The sequence below is a fragment of the Leucoraja erinacea genome, chromosome 8 (assembly GCF_028641065.1).
Source record: "Leucoraja erinacea ecotype New England chromosome 8, Leri_hhj_1, whole genome shotgun sequence".
NCBI lineage: Eukaryota > Metazoa > Chordata > Chondrichthyes > Rajiformes > Rajidae > Leucoraja > Leucoraja erinaceus.
This window is the reverse complement of record NC_073384.1, coordinates 48,040,312-48,063,739: the sequence shown is the minus strand read 5'-3', so window position 1 is coordinate 48,063,739 and position 23,428 is coordinate 48,040,312. Positions and strand designations below refer to the sequence as shown.

At 42.1% G+C, this 23,428-nt stretch overlaps 1 protein-coding gene across 1 annotated transcript in view; it reads right to left on the bottom strand.

Moving 5' to 3' along the window:
• Window positions 1-23,428, bottom strand: part of thada (THADA armadillo repeat containing) — a 334,005-nt gene that overhangs the window by 266,012 nt on the left and 44,565 nt on the right. Inside the window, exons 19-20 of the mRNA XM_055639660.1 lie at window positions 21,758-21,922; window positions 17,808-17,965 (exon numbers count right to left, since the gene is read on the bottom strand). Coding sequence (XP_055495635.1) covers window positions 17,808-17,965; window positions 21,758-21,922 — 323 coding nt within the window. The remainder of the gene's footprint in view (window positions 1-17,807; window positions 17,966-21,757; window positions 21,923-23,428) is intronic.

Below are 23,428 nucleotides of genomic sequence, written 5' to 3'. Positions count from 1 at the left end.
TTAAACACACAATAATATACAAATACAACATTTATTTTCACTGAATATTACAATATATGAAAGGTTATTAAAACACAGTCAGTCATACAGCACGGAAACAGGCCAACAGATGTGTCCATGCCAATCAAGATGCCCCACCTGTATTTGGCCTTTATCCCTCTAAATCTTTCCTATCCATGTACCTGTCCAAATGTCTTCTAAATGTTGTTATAGTACCCGTCTCAACTACCTCCTCTGGCAGTTCATTCCATATACCCACCACCATCTGGGTGAAAAAGTTGCCTCCCAGGTTCCTATTAATCACTTTGACTGTTGAAGGCCAATGTGCCAAAAGCATTTCTGACCACCTTATCTACATGTGACACCATTTCCAAGGAACTATGTACCTGCATTCCTAGATCCTTTAGCTCTACATCACTCCCCAGAGCCCCACCGTTCACTGTGAATGTCCTGCCCTTGTTTGACGTTCCAAAATGCAACATCTCACATTTATCTGCAATAAACCCCATTATCTATTCATCCGCCCACTGGCCCAACTGGTCAAGATCCTACTGTAACCATCTTTGCTATCTACAATGCCATCCACTTTAGTGTCATCTGCAAACTTACTACTTATGCCTTGAACATTATCACCAAATAACATGAAGAAGCAATGACGACGAAAGGCAATATTGAGATCCTTTTCCCAAGATTGGATCAATCTTTTTTTCTAATTTAAATACCTAATCACTCAAAGTCACAAGCTTCCAATATCTGGACATTTGATAATTTGAAAAGTAAATTATGAATCTGAAAAAAATGGATGGACCCACTTAGTCAGCAAAAAGGGTAAATAGTGCATGCTAAAACTGTTGACATCACACGAATATCATTTTAAATTAATAATTATGTTTTTGATAAGAATCATTCACACAATATTTAAATCTCATCAATAGCTACAATATTTTGAGAAATTAAAAAAAGGTTCGTAGACTCCAAAGCAGAAATAGAGGAAATTAATCTCAGGCAAAGCTTTTTCTTAATTAATTACAGAAGTGTAGAAGTACAGGTAGACCTGCCACCTTATAGTGCCAGAGACCCGGGTTCGATCCTGACTATGGGGGCTAGTCTGTACGGAGTCTGTACATTCTCCCTGTGACCTGAGTGGGTTTTCTCCGAGCTCTTCGGTTTCCAGCCACATTCCAAAGACGTACAGGTTTGTAGGTTAATAGGCATGGTATAAATGCAAAATTGTCCCTAGTGTATAGGATAGTGCTAGTGTGCGGGGATCGCTGGTCGGTGCCGACACAGTGGGCTGAAGGGCCTGTTTCCGCGCTGTATCTCTAAATTAAACTAAAGTATGTTTTGTGATTATTTTTATTGTAAGCTTCTCATAAGGGTACAACAAATTGGATGTGAAGAGATGCTGTCGAAATATTAATTCTGAGAAGGTTAAAGTGAACTTGGCTTATCAGTGGTAATATATTATCAGTGAAGTTTGCTGTGGCCTTTCAGTTTACATTAATGTCAAAAGAAAATTCCATGAGCAGCAACTATTCATTATTTTTTCTCCTGTTATCCCCATAATTTAACACCATGTTATTTGTTTTCCGAAGAAATTGCAAAACCTTTTGGCTGAAATATTGCAATCATGAATTCCTTGCCAACAATTTAGTTGGCTTACGATGAGAATAATTTAGTAAACCAAGAACAAAAAAACAAACTGCTGGAGAAACTTGAGGATCAGTCTGAAGAAGAGTTCTGACCCAAAACATCATCTGTCTTTCATCACAAATGACCTTTTCGGTCGGAACCCTTCTTCAGATTGATCTTCAAGATGCTGCAAAACTGCTGAGTTTGCTCAAGATTTCAGCATTTGCGTAACCAGCGTAAACCAAGAAAATTAGATTGAACTAAGCAGGATGTTTCACATTTCGATCCACTAATAAAAACCAAGTAAATATATGTAATCTACAGTACAATTTGCCTTTATGTGGGATCATATTGATGATAGCAACAATTACAGAACATAATCTATTAACTGTGTGTGGGAAGGAACTGCGGATGCTAGATAATACTGAAGATAGACACAAAAGTGCTGGAGTAACTCAGCGGCATCTCTGGAGAAAAAGGGTGGATGACCTTTCGGGTCGGAATCCTTTTGAAGGGTGAAGGGTTCCAACTGGAAACGTCATCCACCCTTTTTATCCAGACATGCTGCCTGACCCGTTGAGTTACTCCAGAAATTTGTGTCTATTAACTGTGCAGGATGGTGGGATTCAAAGTGGCAACAAGGGAATCTTATCATTCACTGGGTGGCGATAAAGGAGGGCAGGACATATAGATGGAAAATTGAACTAATCGCAGAGAGAATCCATCACCTCAGATGGGGTGGATCCAGCAATGAAGGATTGCTGGATCCACCTCATCCAGGCCAATGAATAGCTGAGAAACACTGGTGTGGAAGGTGTCGTCATCTGAATAACTGGGAGAATGGCTTGGTGCCTGCAGGAAGCAGTGGGAGAGGAGATCTGGTCAACACAGCTGTGGAATCTGTGGGCTTGTAATGGATATTGGTGACTAACGTATCCCCTGAGACGCACATAATGAGAAAGGGATGAGTCACATTTGGACTATATGAAAAATGGGAGCCAGCTGCAAAATTGCAACAAAGATGAAGAGACATTGCATACTGTGTGACAGCACAAAGCGGCCCCAACACTGGCATTTACACACCAGATATAAGGGCTGTGGAATGGACCTGAATAGAACTGGGACATGAACTGTCCATTGTATCCCACAAATAGAGGCATAAATTGGACCAATGATGAGGTGGGTGCAATGAAAAGATAAAGATCATCAAATAAACAATAGTTGGGGAATGATGGGACGATATTTAGATGGATTATGTTATATGTTGATATATTTCTTAAATACCATCAACTAAATTGATGTTTCGCAATTTTTAGCTTTCAACTTTTCTTTCAACACAAATAGTTATCAACTTTTCTTTTTGCACTAACACATTCACGTATTTTCTCAAGACAAAAATTGCACTACATCTATTTAACTGCTTGATACATAAAGTAGAGGGGATATTTGCATCAGGAAAACAAACACTTGGAGTCATAGAGACATGCAGCACAGAAACAGGCCATTCGGCCCAACTCATTCACACTGATCCGGTTTTATAGTTGAGATAGCCCCATTTGCCTGTGTATGGCTCATATGCCTCTAAACCCGCTAATGTACCAACGTACATGTCAAAATGTTTTATAAATCTTGTCATTTTACTTAGTCACCTCTACTCACCGCAGATTAGTCTTGGCCATGAAACTAGATGGGTTAGTTAGTAAGTTTGCAAACGATACCAAGTTCGCTGGGGTCACGGACTGTGAGGGAAGCTGTCAAAGTCTACAGTGGGAACAGATCAGCTACGGAAATGTGTGGAGAAAAGATTTGGTCTCCATTTATCGACATTACAAGTATAGGGCGCAACATAACTGAAAATAAATTATTTCAGGATCTAGTGAGGGGGGAATAAAAATAAGTAGGTACATTCCTTTTATCTTTTTTTTTTCTTTTTTTCACTTTTATATATCTTCAGCTGTCTTTTTCTCACTTTCTTTTTCTTTGGCTTTCTCCTTATCTCTTTTTCTAGTTTTACGTTTCTAAGGGTCTCTCTTGATCACTCTTTCACGCACTCACCATTCTATCTAACTCTCTTTACTTTTCTTCTTTTTAAAGTTTAAAATATGAAGTGGTACAGGAAATGTATGATGTTATTTTTGGCTTATATCACTGTAATGTACACTACTAATAATAAATAAAAATAAAAAATAAAAAAAGGAAATAGGAATGGAGTTGAATTAAAGCAAGTGTGAGGTGTGGCAGTTTGGGAAGTCGAATGCAAGGGGAAAATATTGAATTAGTGGCATGACCTTTAACAGCATGGATGTACAGATGGATCTTGGGGTCCACGTCCATATCTCCCTGAACATGGCAACACAAGTAGATAGAGTGGTAAAGGTGACACATGGTATGTTTGCCTTCTTTACTCAGGGCATTGAGTATGAGTCATGAAGTCACTTTGCAGCTTCATAGGACTTTGGTTAGATCACATTGAAAGTATTGTGTCCACCATTTTTGGTCGTTTCATTACTGGAGGCTTTGCAAAGGGTGGAGGAGGTTTACCAGAATGAAGTCTGGATTAAAGAGTGTTGGCTACAGTGAGATGTTGGGCAGACTTGGAATGTTTTCTCTGGAACGCCGGAGGTTGTAGGGAGACCTGATATATAATTATGAGAGGCAAAACTAGGGAAGACAGAACCTGTTTCCCAAGCTGGAAAATACAAAAACTAGAGGTAAAAGGGGCAATGTTTAAAGGAGATATGCAGGGCAAGTAAAAAAGAAAATTTACACTAAGGGTGGTGAACATGCTACTGGGGGGGATGGTGGAGGCAGATATGATAGTGGTATTTAAGAGACACTAGACCAAGTGCAGACCCGTTAGGTTTGCTCCCCCAACGCACCCGTCCCCTACCCGTTGCCCCCACGTGACGCATGGTTCTCCAACTCAACCCGTTGCCGAAGGTAAGATTCGAGCACTCCTCAGCCAAGATCATAGCTCGTGAGCCTCCCCCAGCACTGGAGTTGAAAAAATAATCCCAATTGCAATACCAATTGACCCTCCCTCCTGTCCTGCCAGGAGCAATGATGGTAACATTGTTGCAAATGTCAGATGCACTTGCAGTGAGATGCCATTCAGCTGAAAAGTTCAGAGTGTTCCAGCCAGCATTCCTGTCTTGCAACTTTGTATCAAAGTGTGTTGGAAGCTGTGAGGAATGATTTTAACAGTAAAAAACATTTAAAATTCAAAGTAATTTTAAACATTTTCAGTAATGTCGAGAAATAAATCATAAAGTTTTCAGATAAGTAGCTTTTGGACTCGACGGGAAAAATGTCTACCGGAATATGTAAAAAATTTATTGGTACCACGTAGATTTTTCGCAAAGATGTAATTACACACAAACAAACAAACAAGAGAGAGAGGGGGGGGGGGGGAGAGAGGCTGGGGGTGGAGAGAGGCGGGGGGGGGGAGAGGAGAGGGAGAAGGAAAAGGGGAGGGGAGAGGATGGGGAAGAGAAGAGAGGGGGGAGGGGGGGGGGGGGGGGGGGGGGGGGGGGGGGGGGGGAGGGGGGGGGGGAAGCCCGGGGCGGGGGGGGGGGGGGGGGGGGGGGGGGGGAGAGTGACCTGGGGGGAGGCCCGGGAGAGAGTGGGAGAGAGGGGGGAGGGGGGAGAGTGGGGGAGAGGCCCGGCAGTTTCCCGGGGGAGTGGGGGGAGAGGCCCGGCAGGGGGGAGGAGGGAGAGGTGGGGAGGGGGGGTGATGCCACTCGCAGTACGAGCCAGAACGGCGCGCGGAGCAGACACATTGTGACATAATCAGCTAAAGACAGTTGTTTTTATTTCAAAATTTTGTCCGATTTAAAAAAAAATTCAGTAATAACTTGAGAAATAAAGCATGAAAATTTCAGATAAGGCGATTTCAGACTCCACGGGAAAAATCTCTATCGGAATATGTAAAAAGTTTACCGTTAGCCCGTCGTTTTTGCGAGAAGATGTGATTATACACTAACACATACACAAATAAATACAGTTTTATAAGTATAGAGATATGATATGATAAATAAGCACATGGATATGTAAGGAATGGAGGGATACGAATTATTTTCAGTCAGATAAAGGTTGGCTTTGGCACCATGTTCAGCACAGATATTGTGGGCTGATTGGCTTGTTCCTGCATGTTGTATGTTGGACTAACGCTTTCACTGGTAGCTCGTTTCATTTGTGTGTCGCCCTCTATGTGGGAAATTTTCCCCTTTGATCTCCATTAAATCTTTCCACTCTCAATTTAAACCTATGCCCTCTTGTTCCAGACTCCTTTACCCAGGGAAACAAAGACTGTAACCATGCACTTAACCTATGCCTCACATGATTTTGTACATCTCTGTAAGGTTACTTCTCAGTCTCCTACGCTGTGGGGAAAATTTCCCAGCCACTCTAGTCGCTTCCTATAATTCAAGCCCTCCAGTCTTGGTAACATCCTGATGAATCTTTTCAACACCTTTTCCGGTTTAATGACATCCTTTACTGGGAGTGTGTGAGTGATCGGTCATAACATAATAATGTTTCCTTGTTCCTGATGGGAAAGCAGTTTCCCATCTTCCATCCACTGTGACGGGCGATTAGAACAGCTGGCATAAACTTGAATCAAATTACTCAGTGAGAACCGTTTCAAATTGTCTCCGCAGTTTCTCAGCATTGATTAGTAAAAATAACATACATTTTTAAAAAAGCAGGATTGGACATGCTCAGACCAAGCAAAAATTATAAATGTACCACATCTTAAAAGGCACAAAAATGATCCATACACATAACATATACTTTGGAATCAAATTCATGCACAGAACAAATGAACTTGCGTTGAGTAAGCTGGTGGTACATCTGGCAGTAAAGGGGCTGTCCCACTACGGCGACCTAATTGGCGAGTTTAGAAGAGTTTAGGAGAGTTTGAAAAAGTGTCATGTTGAAGACCTCCTTCGAATCTGTAGAAGACTAGCTTTGATTAGCTTCGGGAAAATTGGACACCGAATAGTGGAGAGTGAAGATGATCTCCTTCGACCTCCTTTCGACTATGTTGAAGACTATCTATGACTACCTTCGACTACCTTGGATTACCTTCGACTACCCTTGATTACCTACGCATAACATGCCGACCTCCTACGACCTACTTCGACTAAACTTGCGAGTAAAAAAAATATTGATTTTTTTCCATGGCGACCTTTTTTAACTCGTGGACATTTTTCAGCATGTTGAAATGTACGCTGCGACCTAGCTGAGGCCTCGAGTATGCAGGGACTACTCTCGAGCATGACGGAGAGTTACAAAGACCTCCTAGGACCTTGTGACGACCATGCTGTGTGGGTAAACTCTTCTAAACTCGCCAATTAGGTCGCCGCAGTGGGACAGCCCCTTTAGACTGTCAGACCATTAGATTACATTCTAGGGATGTTGCCTGTACAGAGTTGGTAGTTCCTACTTCCTAATGCAGCATTGGAGATATAGCTTTTGCTGTGCTGTATGTACAAGCAAAGGAAATCCAGAAGACCAGACTAAAGATAAGAGTTCAAATCGTGCTGTAGGAATGGTGAACACTTTTTTAGCTTAGTTTAGAAATACAGTGTGGAAACAGGCCCTATGGCCCACCAGCTATCCCCGTATGCTAGCACTATCCAACATGCTAGGGACAATTTGCAATCTTTATCGAAGCCATTTAATATACAAGGAATAGGTGACGTTTCAGGGTAAAACCCTACTTCAATCGGGGAGAGGGAAACATTGTGTCCAGGGCCTCCTCCACTGTCAAAACACAAATTATAGGAACAGCACCTAATATTTCCCTTAAGCAGCTTCAGGGAAAATGTTCCAGCACACAATTAATTTAGACAATAGACAATAGGTGCAGGAGTAGGCCATTCGGCCTTTCGAGCCAGCACCGCCATTTAACGTGATCATGGCTGATCATCCCCAATCAGTACCCCTTTCCTGCCTTCTCCCCATATCCCCTGACTCCGCTAACTTTAAGAGCCCTATCTAGCTCTCTCCTGAAAGTATCCAGAGAACCGGCCTCCACTGCCCTTTGAGGCAGAGAATTCCACAAACTCACAACTCTCTGTGAGAAAAAGTGTTTCCTCGTCTCCGTTCTAGATGGCTTACCCCTTATTCTTAAACTGTGGCCCCTGGTTCCGGACTCCCCCAACATCGGGAACATGTTTCCTGCCTCTAGCGTGTCCAAACCCTTAATAATCTTATCTGTTTCAATCAGATCCCCTCTTATCCTTCTAAACTCCAGAGTATACAAGCCCATATACTCCAGAGTATACAAGCTCCATTCTCTCAGCATATGACAGTCCCGCCATCCCGGGAATTAACCTTGTAAACCTATGCTGCACTCCCTCAACAGCAAGAATGTCCTTTCTCAAGTTAGGAGACCAAAACTGCACACAATACTCCAGGTGTGGTCTCACTCAGGATCTATACAACTGCAGAAGGACCTCTTTGCTCCTATACTCAACTCCTCGTGTTATGAAGGCCAACATGCCATTTGTTTTCTTCATTGCCTGCTGTACCAGCATGCTTACTTTCATTGACTGATGAACATGGACCCCCAGATCCCGTTGTACTTCCCCTTTTCCCAACCCAACATCATTTAGATAGTAATCTGCCTTCCTGTTTTTGCTACCAAAATGGATAACCTCACATTTATCCACATTAAACTGCATCTGCCATGCATCTGCCTACTCACCCAACATGTCCAAATCACCCTGCATTCTCATAGCACCCTCCTCCCAGTTCACACTGCCACCCAGCTTTGTGTCATCTGCAAATTTGCTAATTTTCTATTTACTAAATTTGCTAAATAACTATTTTCACATCTATAGTTCACTTACAAGTCATTGCACTGAAAAAATCTAAAGCAAATGTTGCAGGTGACCTATTGATGACTACAATGCAACTGCTAGATTATTAGTTTCATTGGTAAATGCAGTGACAAATAACTTGTTTTTCCTGCTTAGTTTCGAAACTGCCTTCCCCCCCCCCCCCCCCCCCCCGATCTTTTTCCTGTCAACGCAATCCAATTATCAACACTTATTTGTAAAAAACCCACCGAGAGACTCAAGAAATTCTCCAGCCCCAATAGTGTGCAAAGAGCAATAATTAATTTGCTGCAAATAACAATGATTAAGTTGTGACATGAATGTTTGAATGCCAGTCCCTGTACACCACAGAGGGAAAGGCAATTTGATTCCTGCATAATCATTTCAGTGATTGACTTTCAATTACTTGGTAACTCCATTTTAAAGAACTGCAGATCTTTAAGTCCAACTGATTAAGTTTTCTTTCAATACCTTAAGCACATTACGGAAATTGCCGCATAATTTAATTATCCCACATAATGCAGCTTTCTCTAATTACATGTCAAATGTTTCAACTTAAGTCAGGAATATTGAACTCTCAGTCACACCATGCAAAACAAAAAATGACTTAATATCAGCTGGCCTGCTTCCAAACCAGAACCACTGTGCTGTGAAATCAAGGGAGTTGCAGTCTGAATGATATCTATAAAAAGCTTCTGTTTAAAGGTTTCTCTCCTTGCCAAGGTACAGGATGATGAACCATACAGCAAATACAAATAAGGGAACCAGGTAATTGCAAACACCACTTTCTACAACCCTCTGACACAATCTGAAAGCAAAGTACAGTGCCCTCCATAATATGTGTGACAAAGATCCATCATATATTTTTTTTGCCTCTGTGCTCCACACTTTGAGATTTGTAATAGAAAAAAAAAATCAGGTGTGGTCAAAGTGCACATTGCCAGATTTTAATAAAGGCCACTTTTATCCATTTTGGTTTCAACATGTAGAAATTATAGCAGTGTTTATATATTCAGGGCACCATAAATTTTGGGACACATCAATGTCATGTAAATGAAAGTAGTCATGTTGTAGTAGTATTTTGTTGCATATCCTTTGCATGCAATGACTGCTTGAAGTCTGTGATTCATGGACATCACCAGTTGCTGGGTGTCTTCTATGGTGATGCTCTACCAGGTCTGTATTGCAGCCATCTTTAGCTCATGCTTGTTTTGGGGGCTAGTCCCCTTCAGTTTTCTCTTCAGCATATAAAAGCCATGCTCAATTGGGTTCAGATCTGGTGATTGACTTGGTCACTCATTTTTTAGCTTTGAAAAACTCCTTTGTTGCTTCAGCAGTATGTTTGGGATCATTGTCTTGCTGTAGAATGAACCGACTCCAATGAGTTTTGAGGCAGTTGTTTGAACCTGAGCAGATAGGATGTGTCTAGACACTTCAGAATTCATTATGCTAAGTGAGCCAGTACCTTCAGCAGCCATACATACCCAGCCATAACACCCCCACCACCATGTTTCACAGATGAGGTGGTATGCTTTGGGTCTTGGGCAGTTCCTTCTCTCCTCCATTCATTGCTCTTGCCATTACTCTGATATAAGTTAATCTTCGTCTCATGTGTCCACAAGACCTTTTCCCAGGACTGTGGTTGCTCTTTTAAGTGCTTCATGGCAAACTGTAACCTGGTCATCCTATTTTTCTGGCAAACCAGTGGTTTGCATCTTGCAGTGTAGCCTCTGTATTTCTGTTTATGAAGTCTTCTGCGGACAGTGGTCATTGACAAATCCACACCTGACTCCTGAAGAGAGTTTCTGATCTGTTGGACAGGTGTTTGGGAGTTTTTCTTTATTATAGAGATAATTCTGCTCTCATCAGCTGTGGAGGTCTTCCTTGGCCTGCCAGTCCCTTTGCGATTAGTAAGCTCACCAGTGCTCTCTTTCTTCTTAATGATGTTCCAAACAGTTGATTTTGGTAAGTCTAAGGTTTGGCTGATGTCTCTAACAGTTGTATTCTTGTTTCTCACTCTCATAATGGCTTATTTGACTTTCATTGACTTTGGTCCTCATCTTGATAATAAGAGTTTCCAAAGATGATGGAAAGACTGGATGAAAGACTAGGTGCTGAGAGCTCTCTTATACCCGCATCAAGGAGGCATTTAGACACACCTGAGCAACTAGAAACACCTGTGAAGCCATGTGTCCAAAACATTATGGTGCCTGAAATGGGGGGACTATGTATAAACACAGCTGTAATTTCTACATGGTGAAACCAAAATGTATAAAATACCCTTTAATAAAATCTGACAATGTGCACTTTAACCACATGTGATTTTTTTTCTATTACAAATCGCAAATTGTGGTGTACAAAGGCAAATAAATAAATGATGGGTCTTAATCCCAAACATTATGGTGGGCACTGTATGTGAAAACACCAACTTTAGAGTCTTATGTAATTGCTGAGCTCTCATGTAGCACAAGGAGGGTCAGTGGCAGAGGTCCCATTGCAGTTAAGATGCCTGTAAAATAATGATAGTTGAACGATGCGCAAATATTTTCAAGCCTTTCTGCTGGTTAAGGCAGCAACTGTCCGAGCCTGCAGGTTAAATCCCAGCTTGTATCAATTTAACCAACTTCTTGTCAAGCTGAATTTCGGTTTCTACCACAGGCTTATGAGGCCCGAGATTAATTTGGGAGGCCAAGAACGTGGGCTCCAAATGACCAACCAAGGTTGCAATTAACCCGATTGCCAAGTACACGAGAAATAAATTAGGAGAAACAGGGAACTGCAGCATCTCTGGAGAACATGGAAAGGTGATGTTTCGGATCAGGACCGATGTGGCAAGGAAAGAATGGGATTGGTTGGGATACCATTATGAAAGGATTCAAACAACCCTTCTAATCATGACAATTATTTTTATTCCAGTTAATAATTGAAGAATAAACAATGTTTATTTGGCATCTAATGCCCCTGTCCCACTTAGGAAATCTGACCGGAAACCTCTGGAGACTTTGAGCCCCACCCAAGGTTTCCATGCGGATCCCGGAGGTTGCAGGTGGTTGCCGGAGGTTGCAGGTAGTGGAAGCAGGTAGAGGAGACTGACAAAAACCTCCGGGAAACCGCACGGAAACCTTGGGCGGGGCACAAAGTCTCCAGAGGTTTCCGTTCAGGTTTCCTAAGTGGGACAGGGGCATAAATCTATATAATTCAATTCTGACACAAACATCTAAAGCTGACTATGTTATACTGTACTCCATCATTATGATCCTATACCGCCCCTCACGGCAAATTTTATAACAGCAAAAATATGCATCAACCATGTATAATTTTGCAAAGGAAAACTTTCACCAAGTGCAGCTGTAATGGTTTTCGGAAGGTTAATGATGGTTGGAAGCTGTGTTGCAAGGATGTTAGCAATGGGACTTAAATAGCTAACTGAAGGTTAGCCAAATAATTACACAACTGGTTACATAATAAAGGTACTGAAAACTTGATTAAAAAATCCTTGAAATGCCTTTCTGAACATTGCATAATTGAAACCTGTGCAGTTTAGTTTAATTAGGTTTAGAGATACAGCACGGAAACAGGCCCTTCAGCCTACTGGGTCCACACCGACCAACGATCCCCGCATATTAACACTATCCTACACACATGAGGGACAATTTTTACATTTACCAAGCCAATTAACCTACATACATGTACATCTTTGGAGTGTGGGAGGAAACCGAAGATCTCGGAGAAAACCCACACAGGTCACGGGGAAAACGTACAAACTGTCTACAGACAGCACCCTTACTAGGGATCGAACCTGGATCTCCAGCGCTGCAAGGCCGTAACTTTACCACTGTGCACTGTGCTGCCCAGTTATTTTTTGTTACTGCAGAAGCTTTTTTTGCAGTTCTGCAAAGACATCCCTTGTTGGAGCTCTCAAACTTTCAGCTTAAAAGCTTCACTCACTTGCAGATTATGTCCGCAAGCAGGATTATTGGTGCTCCACTCCCCTTCCTGCTGGACATATACAGGAAGAGATGTATCAACAGAGCCATCTCCATCATCAAAGACCCTTACCACCCATCGCATGACATTTTCTCCATCCTCCCATCTGGGAAGAGGTACAGGAGCATTAGCTGCAAAACCAGCAGGATGCTCCTCAGCTTCTTCCCACAGGCTATAAGACTGTTAAATGGACTTTGCCCCCTGCCAAGTATCGCGCACAAACCCCCACACTGCAGCAGAGCCACTGTTGTGCCGCTGCTGGTCGGAACGGCTGTTGAATGTTTAGTAGAGTGTTAAATTTGTTCATGACATGTATTTTTTATTTTTATTTCTATTTATTTTTTCCATGTACACTGAATGGACACTGGTTGAGCAACGTTTTTTTGTTTCCTCTGGGTATGCGAATACTCAGGAAATGACAATAAAGATATACAATACAATACAATGTCAAATTCTCACAATTGTCATAGAGCTGTTCAGTATTGAAACAGGACCTTTGGCATATCTTGTCCCTGCTGTAGAGTCACAGTCATAGAACTGTACAGCTGGCAAACAGGCCCTTCAGCCCTTGTCCATACCGACCAAATTGGCATATTGGGCTTGTCCCATTTGCCTGCATTTGGCCTGTATCACCCTCAACCCTTCCGATCCATATATATCATAATTGCTTCCTCTGGCAGCTCATCCATATATAGTCCGAGAACACTAACGCAATTATCAAAAAAGCTCATCAGCGCCTCTACTTCCCGAGAAGATTACGGAGAGTCGGTTTGTCAAGGAAGACTCTCTCTAACTTCTACATGTGCACAGTAGAGAGCATGCTGACCGGTTGCATCGTGGCTTGGATCGGCAATTTGAGCGCCCTGCAGAGGGAAAGACTACAAAAAGTAGTAAACACTGCCCAGTCCATCATCGGCTCTGACCTTCCTTCTATCGAGGGAATTTATCGCAGTCGCTGCCTCAAAAAGGCTGGCAGTATCATCAAAGACCCACACCATCCTGGCCACACACTCATCTCCCTGCTACCTTCAGGAAGAAGGTACAGGAGCCTGAAGACTGCAACAACCAGGTTCAGGAATAGCTACTTCCCCACAGCCATCGGGCTATTAAACCTGGCTCGGACAAAACTCTGATTATTAATAACCACTTTCTGTTATTTGCACTTTATCAGTTTATTTATTCATGTGTGTATATATTTATATCATGGTATATATCATGGTATCAGTCAACAAAATAGAGAGAGTACAGAGGAGATTTACTAGAATGTTGCCTGGGTTTCAACAACTAAGTTACAGAGAAAGGTTGAATAAGTTAGGTCTTTATTCTCTGGAGCACAGAAGGTTAAGGGGGGACTTGATAGAGGTCTTTAAAATGATGAGAGGGATAGACAGAGTTGATGTGGACAAGCTTTTCCCTTTGAGAATAGGGAAGATTCAAACAAGAGGACATGACTTCAGAATTAAGGGACAGAAGTTTAGGGGTAATATGAGGGGGAACTTCTTTACTCAGAGAGTGGTAGCAGTGTGGAATGAGCTTCCAGTGGAAGTGGTGGAGGCAGGTTCATTGGTATAATTTAAAAATAAATTGGATAGGCATATGGATGAGAAGGGAATGGAGGGTTATGGTATGAGTGCCGGCAGGTGGGACTAAGGGAAAAAAGTTGTTCGGCACGGACTTGTAGGATCGAGATGGCCTGTTTCCGTGCTGTAATTGTTATATTGTTATATGGTTATATTGACACATTTATTTGTTTTGTAGTAAATGCCTACTATTTTCTATGTGCTTAAGCAAAGCAAGAATTTAATTGTCCTATACAGGGACACATGACAATAAACTCACTTGAACTTCAACTTGAACTGTAACCTAAGTGAAAAAGTTGCCCCCGAGGTCCCTCTTAAAATCCCCTCTCACCTTAAGCATTTGCCCTCTCGTTTTAGAATCCTCTACCCTGGGGAAAGAAGACTGTGACCATTCACTTAATCTATTATTGTATCTACTTCAACTTCTTAGCTTCCTGCGCTCGAAGGGAAATAAAAATCTGAGCCTACCTCGAGGACAGAGTGCCTCGACTGTCAAGTTCGTGGCACTCGCCTGAAAAACCATGAACTGGAACGGCAAGTGTCAGAGTGGAACACAGACACACAAACACATCGCAAAGGCGGGGGCCAGGGCAAGCGGGGGGAACGCTGTCTAAAACTCACATGGTGCAAAGCCAAGGTGATACAGACACACACCGCGATGAAGGTTAAGATGGCTAGCACAGTGTACGGCAAGTCCTTTAAAAGAAGGAGGAGGGAAGGGAGAGGGGGAGGGGGAGGGGAGAAGGGGGAGAAGGAGTAGAGAGAAACTTTTAAGAAGCCAGACAACTTTTAATAAGCTGTGAGATTCGGCGTGCATTGAACATTACCGGTCGGTTATCCTTGGTTCTGAAAACTCGTGCTTACGTTTTTTGTGTGCCAATGAGCTAATGAAAATGCCCGCTCAGCAAAGGAGATTAACTACAACTACCTACGACTAGCTCAACTACCTATAACTACATGGCGACCCCACTACAACTACAAAAGTATTGATTTTCTCCATGGCAACCAATTTGTTGGAGATTTTGTGGCGACCATACTGAGACCGCGACTGGTTCCCAGAATGTGGGAACTCCTCGCGACCATGAAGGAGACTCACCAGAGACCACCAGCAAACATGTGGTGACCATGTGGCGAGCGCAGAGTCTCCTGCACTCACCTAAAAAATCGCCTAAGTGGGACAGACCCTTTACATCTTCTTCACTCAACCATTTACTGTGCAAGTCTCGCCCTGCCCAAATTGTAACACCTCACAACTGCCAGTATTAAATTCAATTTGCCATTGCTTGCCCACCTTGCATTTAATCTAGATCCTGTTGTAAACTTAAATATCATTCCTCACATTCCACTATACTACCAATGTTGGTGTCATCTCCAAATGTACTAGTTCCTTTGCACTCAAAATGAGGTTGAAATCTTCCACCAAACTACCCCATTATTCATACTGCAATCTGCAATCTCTCCACTCTTTTAATTCAGGCTAACTATTTGGAGACCTATAATACAGTCCCATTAAAATGTTAATTTCCTTCCTGCTTCTAAGTTCTATCCATATGGACTTACTGAATGACTTTTGGAAATAAGCGCAGAAAAATGTGGAATGTTTTCTTTGGAGCATCAAAAGCTAAGGGAAGACCTGTTAGAAGAATATAACATTATGAGAAAGAGAGTAGAGAGTCAGATCATTTGTCCCAGGGTCAAAATGTCAAGGTATACAGGGCATAGCTTTAGCCTGTTCATTGCCAAGTTTTTTTTTCCCCACTATTAGCCATGACCCCAGTATATAGGGGCGACACTGAACAGGTAAAGATGGGAGGGGCAAAGTTTAAAGGAGGTGTGCAGGGCAAGTTTATTTTAAAAACGGAGTGCCTGGAACGCTCTGCCAGAGGTGGTCATGGAGGCAGATAGAATTGCAGCATTTAGCAGACTTTTAGATAGGCACATAGATATGGATCACGTGAGCTGAGGAGATTAACTTGGCATCGTGTTCGGCTGAAAGGCCTGTTCCTTTGCTGTACTGTTCTATGTTCTAGGTTATTAACGGGAAACCTTAAAGATGAAATGTCTAGAAAAATATTTTAAAATTAAGTTTCAATAAAACTGAACCACTTGAGTTAACAGGACAACACACTTGAAATGTGAATGCTGTATCTGGCAACAAATCAACCTGGATCTTTCCCATTCAAACAAATGCAGTTCTTTTTCCTGCCAAACAAGAATATCACATTATTGTTAACATAATAGGACTGTCAAAAAGGTTTGATGCCTGGCTCCAAAATTTCACACAATGCCCAGCTCTGTAATTATGGTAAATTAATTTTCAGTTTTGATTGACTTTGATTGGTCTACCGGAGCAGTTTTGTGCAGGATCCAAATGCAATTCTAATCCTGAAATTCAAAAACATTACTGCAGATATTGGGAAACTGACATAGATGAGAAAAATACCCAGCTTCTGTGGAAACCAACACAGAGTTAATAGTTCATGTCGAACACACTGTGTCAGATCCGAGGGCAACACTGTGGTGCAGCGGTAGAGTTGCTGCCTTGCAGTGCCAGAGACCCAGATTCACTCCTGACGACGGGTGCTGTCTGTACTGAGTTTGTACATTATCCATGACCACGTGGGTTTTATCCAGCTGATTCGGTTTCCCCCCCATATGGCAAAGACGTGCAGATTTGTAGGTTGTGTAATAAGGAACTGCAGATGATGGTTTAAACTAAAGGTAGACACAAAAAGCTGGATTAACTCAGTGTGTCAGGCAGCATCTCGAGATGCTCTGTAAATCTCTGTAAATGGTCCCTTGTGTGGTGTAGGATAGAATGAGTGTTTGGGAGGACATGGACTCTGTCAGCTGAAGGGCCTATTTCCACGCTGTATCTCCAAATTCTAAACTAACCTGATCCTTCAATGGAAATGCTTTTCCCATAAATCCCATAAAATATGATCATGGGGAACTGTGGCAATGGAGAGGGCCGAATATTCTCAAGTAATACCGGATCCAGACATAAAACTGTCTGGAGCAACAAACAGATTGTTCTGCCACAGCGGAGAATATAGCCTGAGAAACAAGAAAACACAGACACTACAAATGGCAACAACGTCACTATCTCACCAACTGTACAGACCTAGTTAAAGGAAAGTTTTGAACAGGGTTCCAGACCCGAAACGTCACCCATCCATTTTCTCCAGATATGCTGCCAGACCCGCTTACTCCAGCACTTTGTGTCTATTAAAGGAAATGACCACAGCAAGCCATACATTTCTGGTCTCCGGTGACAAGCAGATAGGTAGTAACTTTGCTCCATTTATAATGTTTGTTAACATTTGCTTGCTCCACAGACACGTTATAGACAAGATCCACTCTTCTACTGTGTGAGGACTTGAGGCCAAGTGTGCCATCAGAAACTCTCTCCAGAGATGCTCCCTGACCCATGGTGTTACTCCAGTATTTTACATCTATCATCTCTGCACTCTTTGGGGCTTAACAAAATGTTTCCTGTAGCAGGATGATCAAGACTGAACATAATACTCCAAATGCGGCCTCATCATGTCTTGTACAACTGCAACATAACATCTCAACTTTTATACCCAATAACTTATCTATGCAGCTCATCATTTTACACACAAACTAGATCGATGAGCAATCGGAAGAAGGATTATGGGAGTTTAATGCAAAGCTTTTCAACAGGTGCGTCAATATATATGCCAACATCAAAGATCTCTGCATGGAAACATCATCTCGTTTGTAAAGGGATTGGTGGTACCTGATGGAATGCGAGTAGTCCATCCTTTGAGTCAGGCACCGACTGAACAGGTACATTCTGACACAAGAATCCTAAGAGCAAGGAGATTTCCTTCATACTTCTCCAACAACACACAAGAACCATTTGGGCAGTAACCTGGCAGGAACGGCCATCTGCATCTGTATATGGTAAAGAGACAGAAGTGTGAAAATCACACTTGACTTGCGTCAACCCCCACAGTAACAAATACTGATAGCATTCCCTATCCATCTTCTCACTATTTTGAGGCACTGCCGACATCCATTTCTTTTTAAACCATGGAAAAGTTATATGAACAGCATATGTAGTCCCAAATTGAAAATCTCCATCCTTAATGCATTTTAATTTCATTCTAAATTGGATGCTCCACACCATGCCCATTCCCCAACTCGCAAAAGTAAAACAGAATTTCACTAGTACCATTGTTGTCACCCATTTGGAGATATTGTGAATAATTCATTACAAGTTTATAAGCGTAATATTGTTGATAGAATAATTTGACTATCACATCAAACCATGTTAGCCACAGTGGCACTGAGCATAAAACGAGACTGCGACTCCCCAATAGAGATATTTATTATCACTAAATGTAAAAACAAAAGTTTAACAGAAAATATACAGTACAATGTTCTCTAATTGGAGGCATGGGTTAGGGTAGCACAATGACACAGCGCTAGAGTTGCTGCCTTACAGCGCTTGCAGTGCCAGACACCCGGGTACGATCTCGACTACAGATGCTGTCTGTACAAAGTTTTTAAGTTCTCCCCGTGACCTGCGTGGGTTTTCTCCGAGATCTTCGGTTTCCTCCCACATTCCAAAGACTTACAGGTGGGTAGGTTAATTGGCTTGGTATAAGTGTAAATTGTCCCTAGCGTGTGTTAATGTGCGGGGATCACTGGTCGGTGCAGAATCGGTGGGCCGAAGATCCTGTTTCCGCGCTATACCTATAAACTAAACTACAAAGATGTTATTTTCAACAAATCATTTGACAGGTTCAGAGACCGATCCAACTGTGGAACAGCTCAAGATCATTTAATTTTTATCTCTTAAGTTCACAACCAAAGAGAACGTTAAGCAAAATATCTGAATGAAGATTAGGAAATATATTCTCCCTTATTTTCTGGAATTAATTCTATCAGGATGATTTAATTCAAATAATAATTTTGAATTATAGCAAACATATAATATATAAACACTCATGATCCTTTCTGAAAACCTTCTTCAGGAGGTTTCTGGTTGGTGAGTTTTTGTTTTGAGTTAATATATAATTAGATTAGCTTGTTCGATAGAATTGTGTTGAACGGATTCAGGAGAATTATCGCAAATTCGAGGTTTACATGATGACGGATCATGGACGATATCAGGCGTTAGAGCACCACCCAGTGCCTCGAACTGAGAATTGACGAGAAGCAAAAAAAAACGAATAAAGCCATGAGAGGAATAGATCAGGTAGATGCACAGAGCCTCTTGCTCAGAATAGGGGAAATCATGAACCAGAGGCCCAGAGGTTTAAGATGAAGAGGGAAAGAGTATCGAGGAATCTGAGGGTGACTTCTTCACGCAAAGTGTGGTGAGTGTATGGAACGAGCTGCCAGGGGAGGGAATTGAAGCAGAGACTATGGCAAAGTGTAAGCAGCAATTAGACAGCTATATGGATAGGACATGTTTATAGGGATATGCACCCATGCAGGCAGGTGGGACCAGTATAGATGGGACATGTTGGTCGGTGAGGGCAACTGAAGGATCTGTTTCCACACTGTATGACTATGGTTTATGAGATCATAGAAACATAGAAAATAGGTGCAGGAATTGGCCATTCAGCCCTTCGAGCCAGCATCACCATTGAATATGATCATGCTGATATCCAAAATCAATAACCCATTCCGGCTTTTTCCCCATATCCCTTGATTCCCTTAGTCCCAAGAGCTAAATCTAATTTGCAATGATTGAGCTGATCCTTTAAGAAACCACCAGATGGCATGCAAGGGCGAAAATAAACTGCTTCAAACTGATTCGAGAGGTAGGTAACACACCATCGTTCACCTGGGGTTTCCTTTTTATTGGGAATGCCACTGGGCAGATTAAAAAAAAATTAAAAGATAAAAAAAGCAGAATGAGTTAGATTAAAAAAAAAAAAAATCATTATCTTTTTTAAACTCTGCCCCTTCTCTCAGATCAGAAATTATGCAGATGAAAGAAATATACTTGATTTATAGTCAGTCATGCAACACGGAAACAAGCCCTTCGACCCATCCTGTCCATGCCAACCAGGACTCTAGTCCCACCAGCCTGTATTTGGCCCATACTCCACTAAACCTTTCCTATCTATGTACCTGTCCAAAAGTCTTTTAAATGTGGTTATAGCACCTGCCTCAACTATCTCCTCTGGCAAACTAACACTATTTGGTAATGCATCTTGGTAGATGATGGAAATGGGTGAATGAAAGATGATGGATGGAAAGTGATGGAGAAAACCACATGGTTTCAAGGGCTATTTCTTCTCCTTCACGGTTCAAGAGCACCCATGCATTATACTCCAAATAAGATTACACAACACGCTGACAGGGTTTGATGGGGTACATCGAATTGACTCATCCTTGACCTGGAGAGCTTGGAAAGAAATTGGCACAATCTTAGGATAAGCAATAGACCAAGTAGACATGAAACGCTGGAGTAACTCAGCGGGACAGGCAGCATTCCTGGAGAGAAGGAATGGGTAACGTTTCAGGTTGAGACCCTTCAAGAGGTTAATTCCCGGGATGGCGGGACTGACATATGATGAAAGAATGGAGTGACTGGGCTTGTATTCACTGGAATTTAGAATGATGAGAGGGGATCTTATAGAAACATATAAAATTATTGAGGGATTGGACACGCTAAATGCAGGAAACATGTTCCCGATGTTGGGGTAGTCCAGAACCAGGGGCCACAGTTTAGGAATAAGGGGTAGGCCATTTAAAACTGAGATGAGGAAAAACATTTTCACACAGTTGTGAATTTGTGGAATTCTCTGCCTCAGAAGGCAGTGGAGGCCGATTCACTGGATGCATTCAAAAGAGAGTTATGGGCCTGTTCCACTTAGGCGACTTTTTAGGCGACAGGCAGAGGATGATGGCTAACTTTAGTGGAGCGTCACAACGGCTGGGAAGGCGGATGAAGGCTGCAACAGGCAAGGGTCTCCGGTCGTCTTGGACTCCATGCCACTGGATCCTGACCCAGATCTGTCAACGACCGTGGGGTGGCTGCCTGTGCATCAGTCTCCCCGTGTTAAACAAAGTCACGCACAGGCGTCCTCCATGAGAGGACAGTCATACTCGTTTCGAGTGACTGCCGATGATGAGTTACTATGGACACTGAAATTCCTGGAGAGTTGCAGCACGACTAATTCAGAAGCCTATTTAATTGTGGCCAACTTTATATCATGGTCTTCTAATTTTTTTCTCTCAATTGGTTCACAAGCAAAGAGAAACGTATTCAAACACCTCACCTTTACAGATCAAAAGGAAGATATGGCTCTCTTTTCCAATAATTAGTGTAGCAATGTCCAATGCAGGACTGCCAAGTGTACCTGCTGCAGTTACATTTTAATTCCAGATATTAATTTCCTGAATATAAATTCCACTGCTGCCACAGTAGAACTCCACAAACTATTGGCCCAAACTTCTGAATCACGAGTCCAGTAATTTGAATCATTAGTCCAGTAATTTAACAACTGTCCTTTAAAATAAACCTTGGCTGTTACAATGTTCATTGTTAATCAAAAATGCTTCTCTCAAGTTATTTTCTAATCAACTCTCTTCTGTAAGCTATATCAGAACTGATTTTTGGGCAGCATTCAGTGCTGACTGCCCCCGATTTGTTTTTGCAAGACTTTCATACGAGTTCTGAAAGATTAATAAATAAACGCTGAGAAGGATATTTGACTTTGTTACCGGTCATTGTCATGCTTAAATCTTCAGCAGGATTGCCGTCTCCAGGAAGATTTCTACTTGTTTCTTTGTCTTCATCACTTTTCATCACTTTCACTTGTGCAAAGTAATCGTTTGTGTCCCGTGGTTTTATTTCACTTATAATCTTATTCAAGTTTTCAGCCGTCTCTGTTTAGGAAACATAATACCATCACTCTGAATCAATCAATCTGAATCGCTGGGGCAAACTGCCTGAAGAAAAGTCCCAATCCGAAATATCGCCCATCCATGTATTCCAGGGACGCTGCCTGACCCACTGAGTTAATCCAGCAAATGGTTATCCACGTGTAGGAAGGAAATGCTGCTTTAAATCGAAGATAGACACTAAATGCTGGAGTAACAGGCAGCATCTCTGGAGAGAAGGAATGGGTGATGTTTCGGATCAAGATCTTTCTTCAGAATGTTTATCCATTACAGAGGAGAAACCAAATAGAAAAATTCAAAGAGCAGTTAAAGCAGGTCCTCACTCAATAAAACTTGACATTTAGAACGGAAATAATGATAGTCAGGAACTACACGCTAGATAGTCCCAAAATATTGGAGTAACTCAGCATGTCAGGCAGCATCTCTGAAGAAAAGGAATAGGTGATCTTTCGGGTTGAGACCCTTCTTCAGACTTCAGTCTCAACCTGAGGTGTCACCAATTCCTTTTCTCCAGAGATGTTGCCTGACCCGCTGAGTAACTCCAGCATTTTGTGTAATTTTCAATGATGTTATTGCTGTGGCTTACAGAGAATTGATGGGGTTAGACTTTAGACATGTGGAAGCACCCTTTGGCCCACCGAGTCCGCGCCAACCAGGAATCCCTCCGTACATAATGTGGGAGGAAACCGGGAGGAGCACCCAGAGGAAACCTATACAGGTCACAGGGAAAACGTACAAACTCCATACCGACTGCACCCGCAGTCAGGAACAAACCCAGGTCACTTGCGCTGTAAGGCAACAACTCGACTGCTGTGCCACTCTGCTGCCAAAATCTAGGCTAGTCTAGAAATGATGGGATTAGTTGCTTTAAAAAGGCATTAACTGCTTGAGAACGGGTTTGCCGAAGACAGTGCCAAAGAACAGCTAAGACGGACACAAAAAGCTGGAAAACTTAGCAGGACAGGCAGCATCTCTGGAGAGAATGAATGGGTGACGTTTCGGCTCAAGACCCTTCTTCAGACTGATGAACTCAAAGTTACATCAGATAAGAACCTAAAAGTACTTTGAACACCATCACTTCAATGATATGAAGGTACTCTATACATCCTGATCATCCTATGTAGATAAGGAAGCCTGGTTTCAGCAGCGTCTTCTGTGTGAAAGCCGTTAGTTAAATGTCCAAGGTCTTTTGTCTGCTAGTTGTGTTCAGTCTTTTAGTTGTAATCCCATAGTTTGTGTTTTGTTAGTTATGATATGTTCGGTTTTAGTAAAGCTCTGCAGATATTTTAACGCTTTGTTCTGATGCCGTGTAGCAGTCGTGCCCAAATAGGAAGTTTTAAATGCGACCACTGGACTCAGCAAACCATTGAGAATTCAGGGATCCTCATTTATCACTACCATAGAATAAAGGAGGAAATCTGACTGCAACTTCTGAATTATTAAGTAGCCGTTAAATAGAGAAATCTAGACTAAACGGCTTCTCCACAGGAT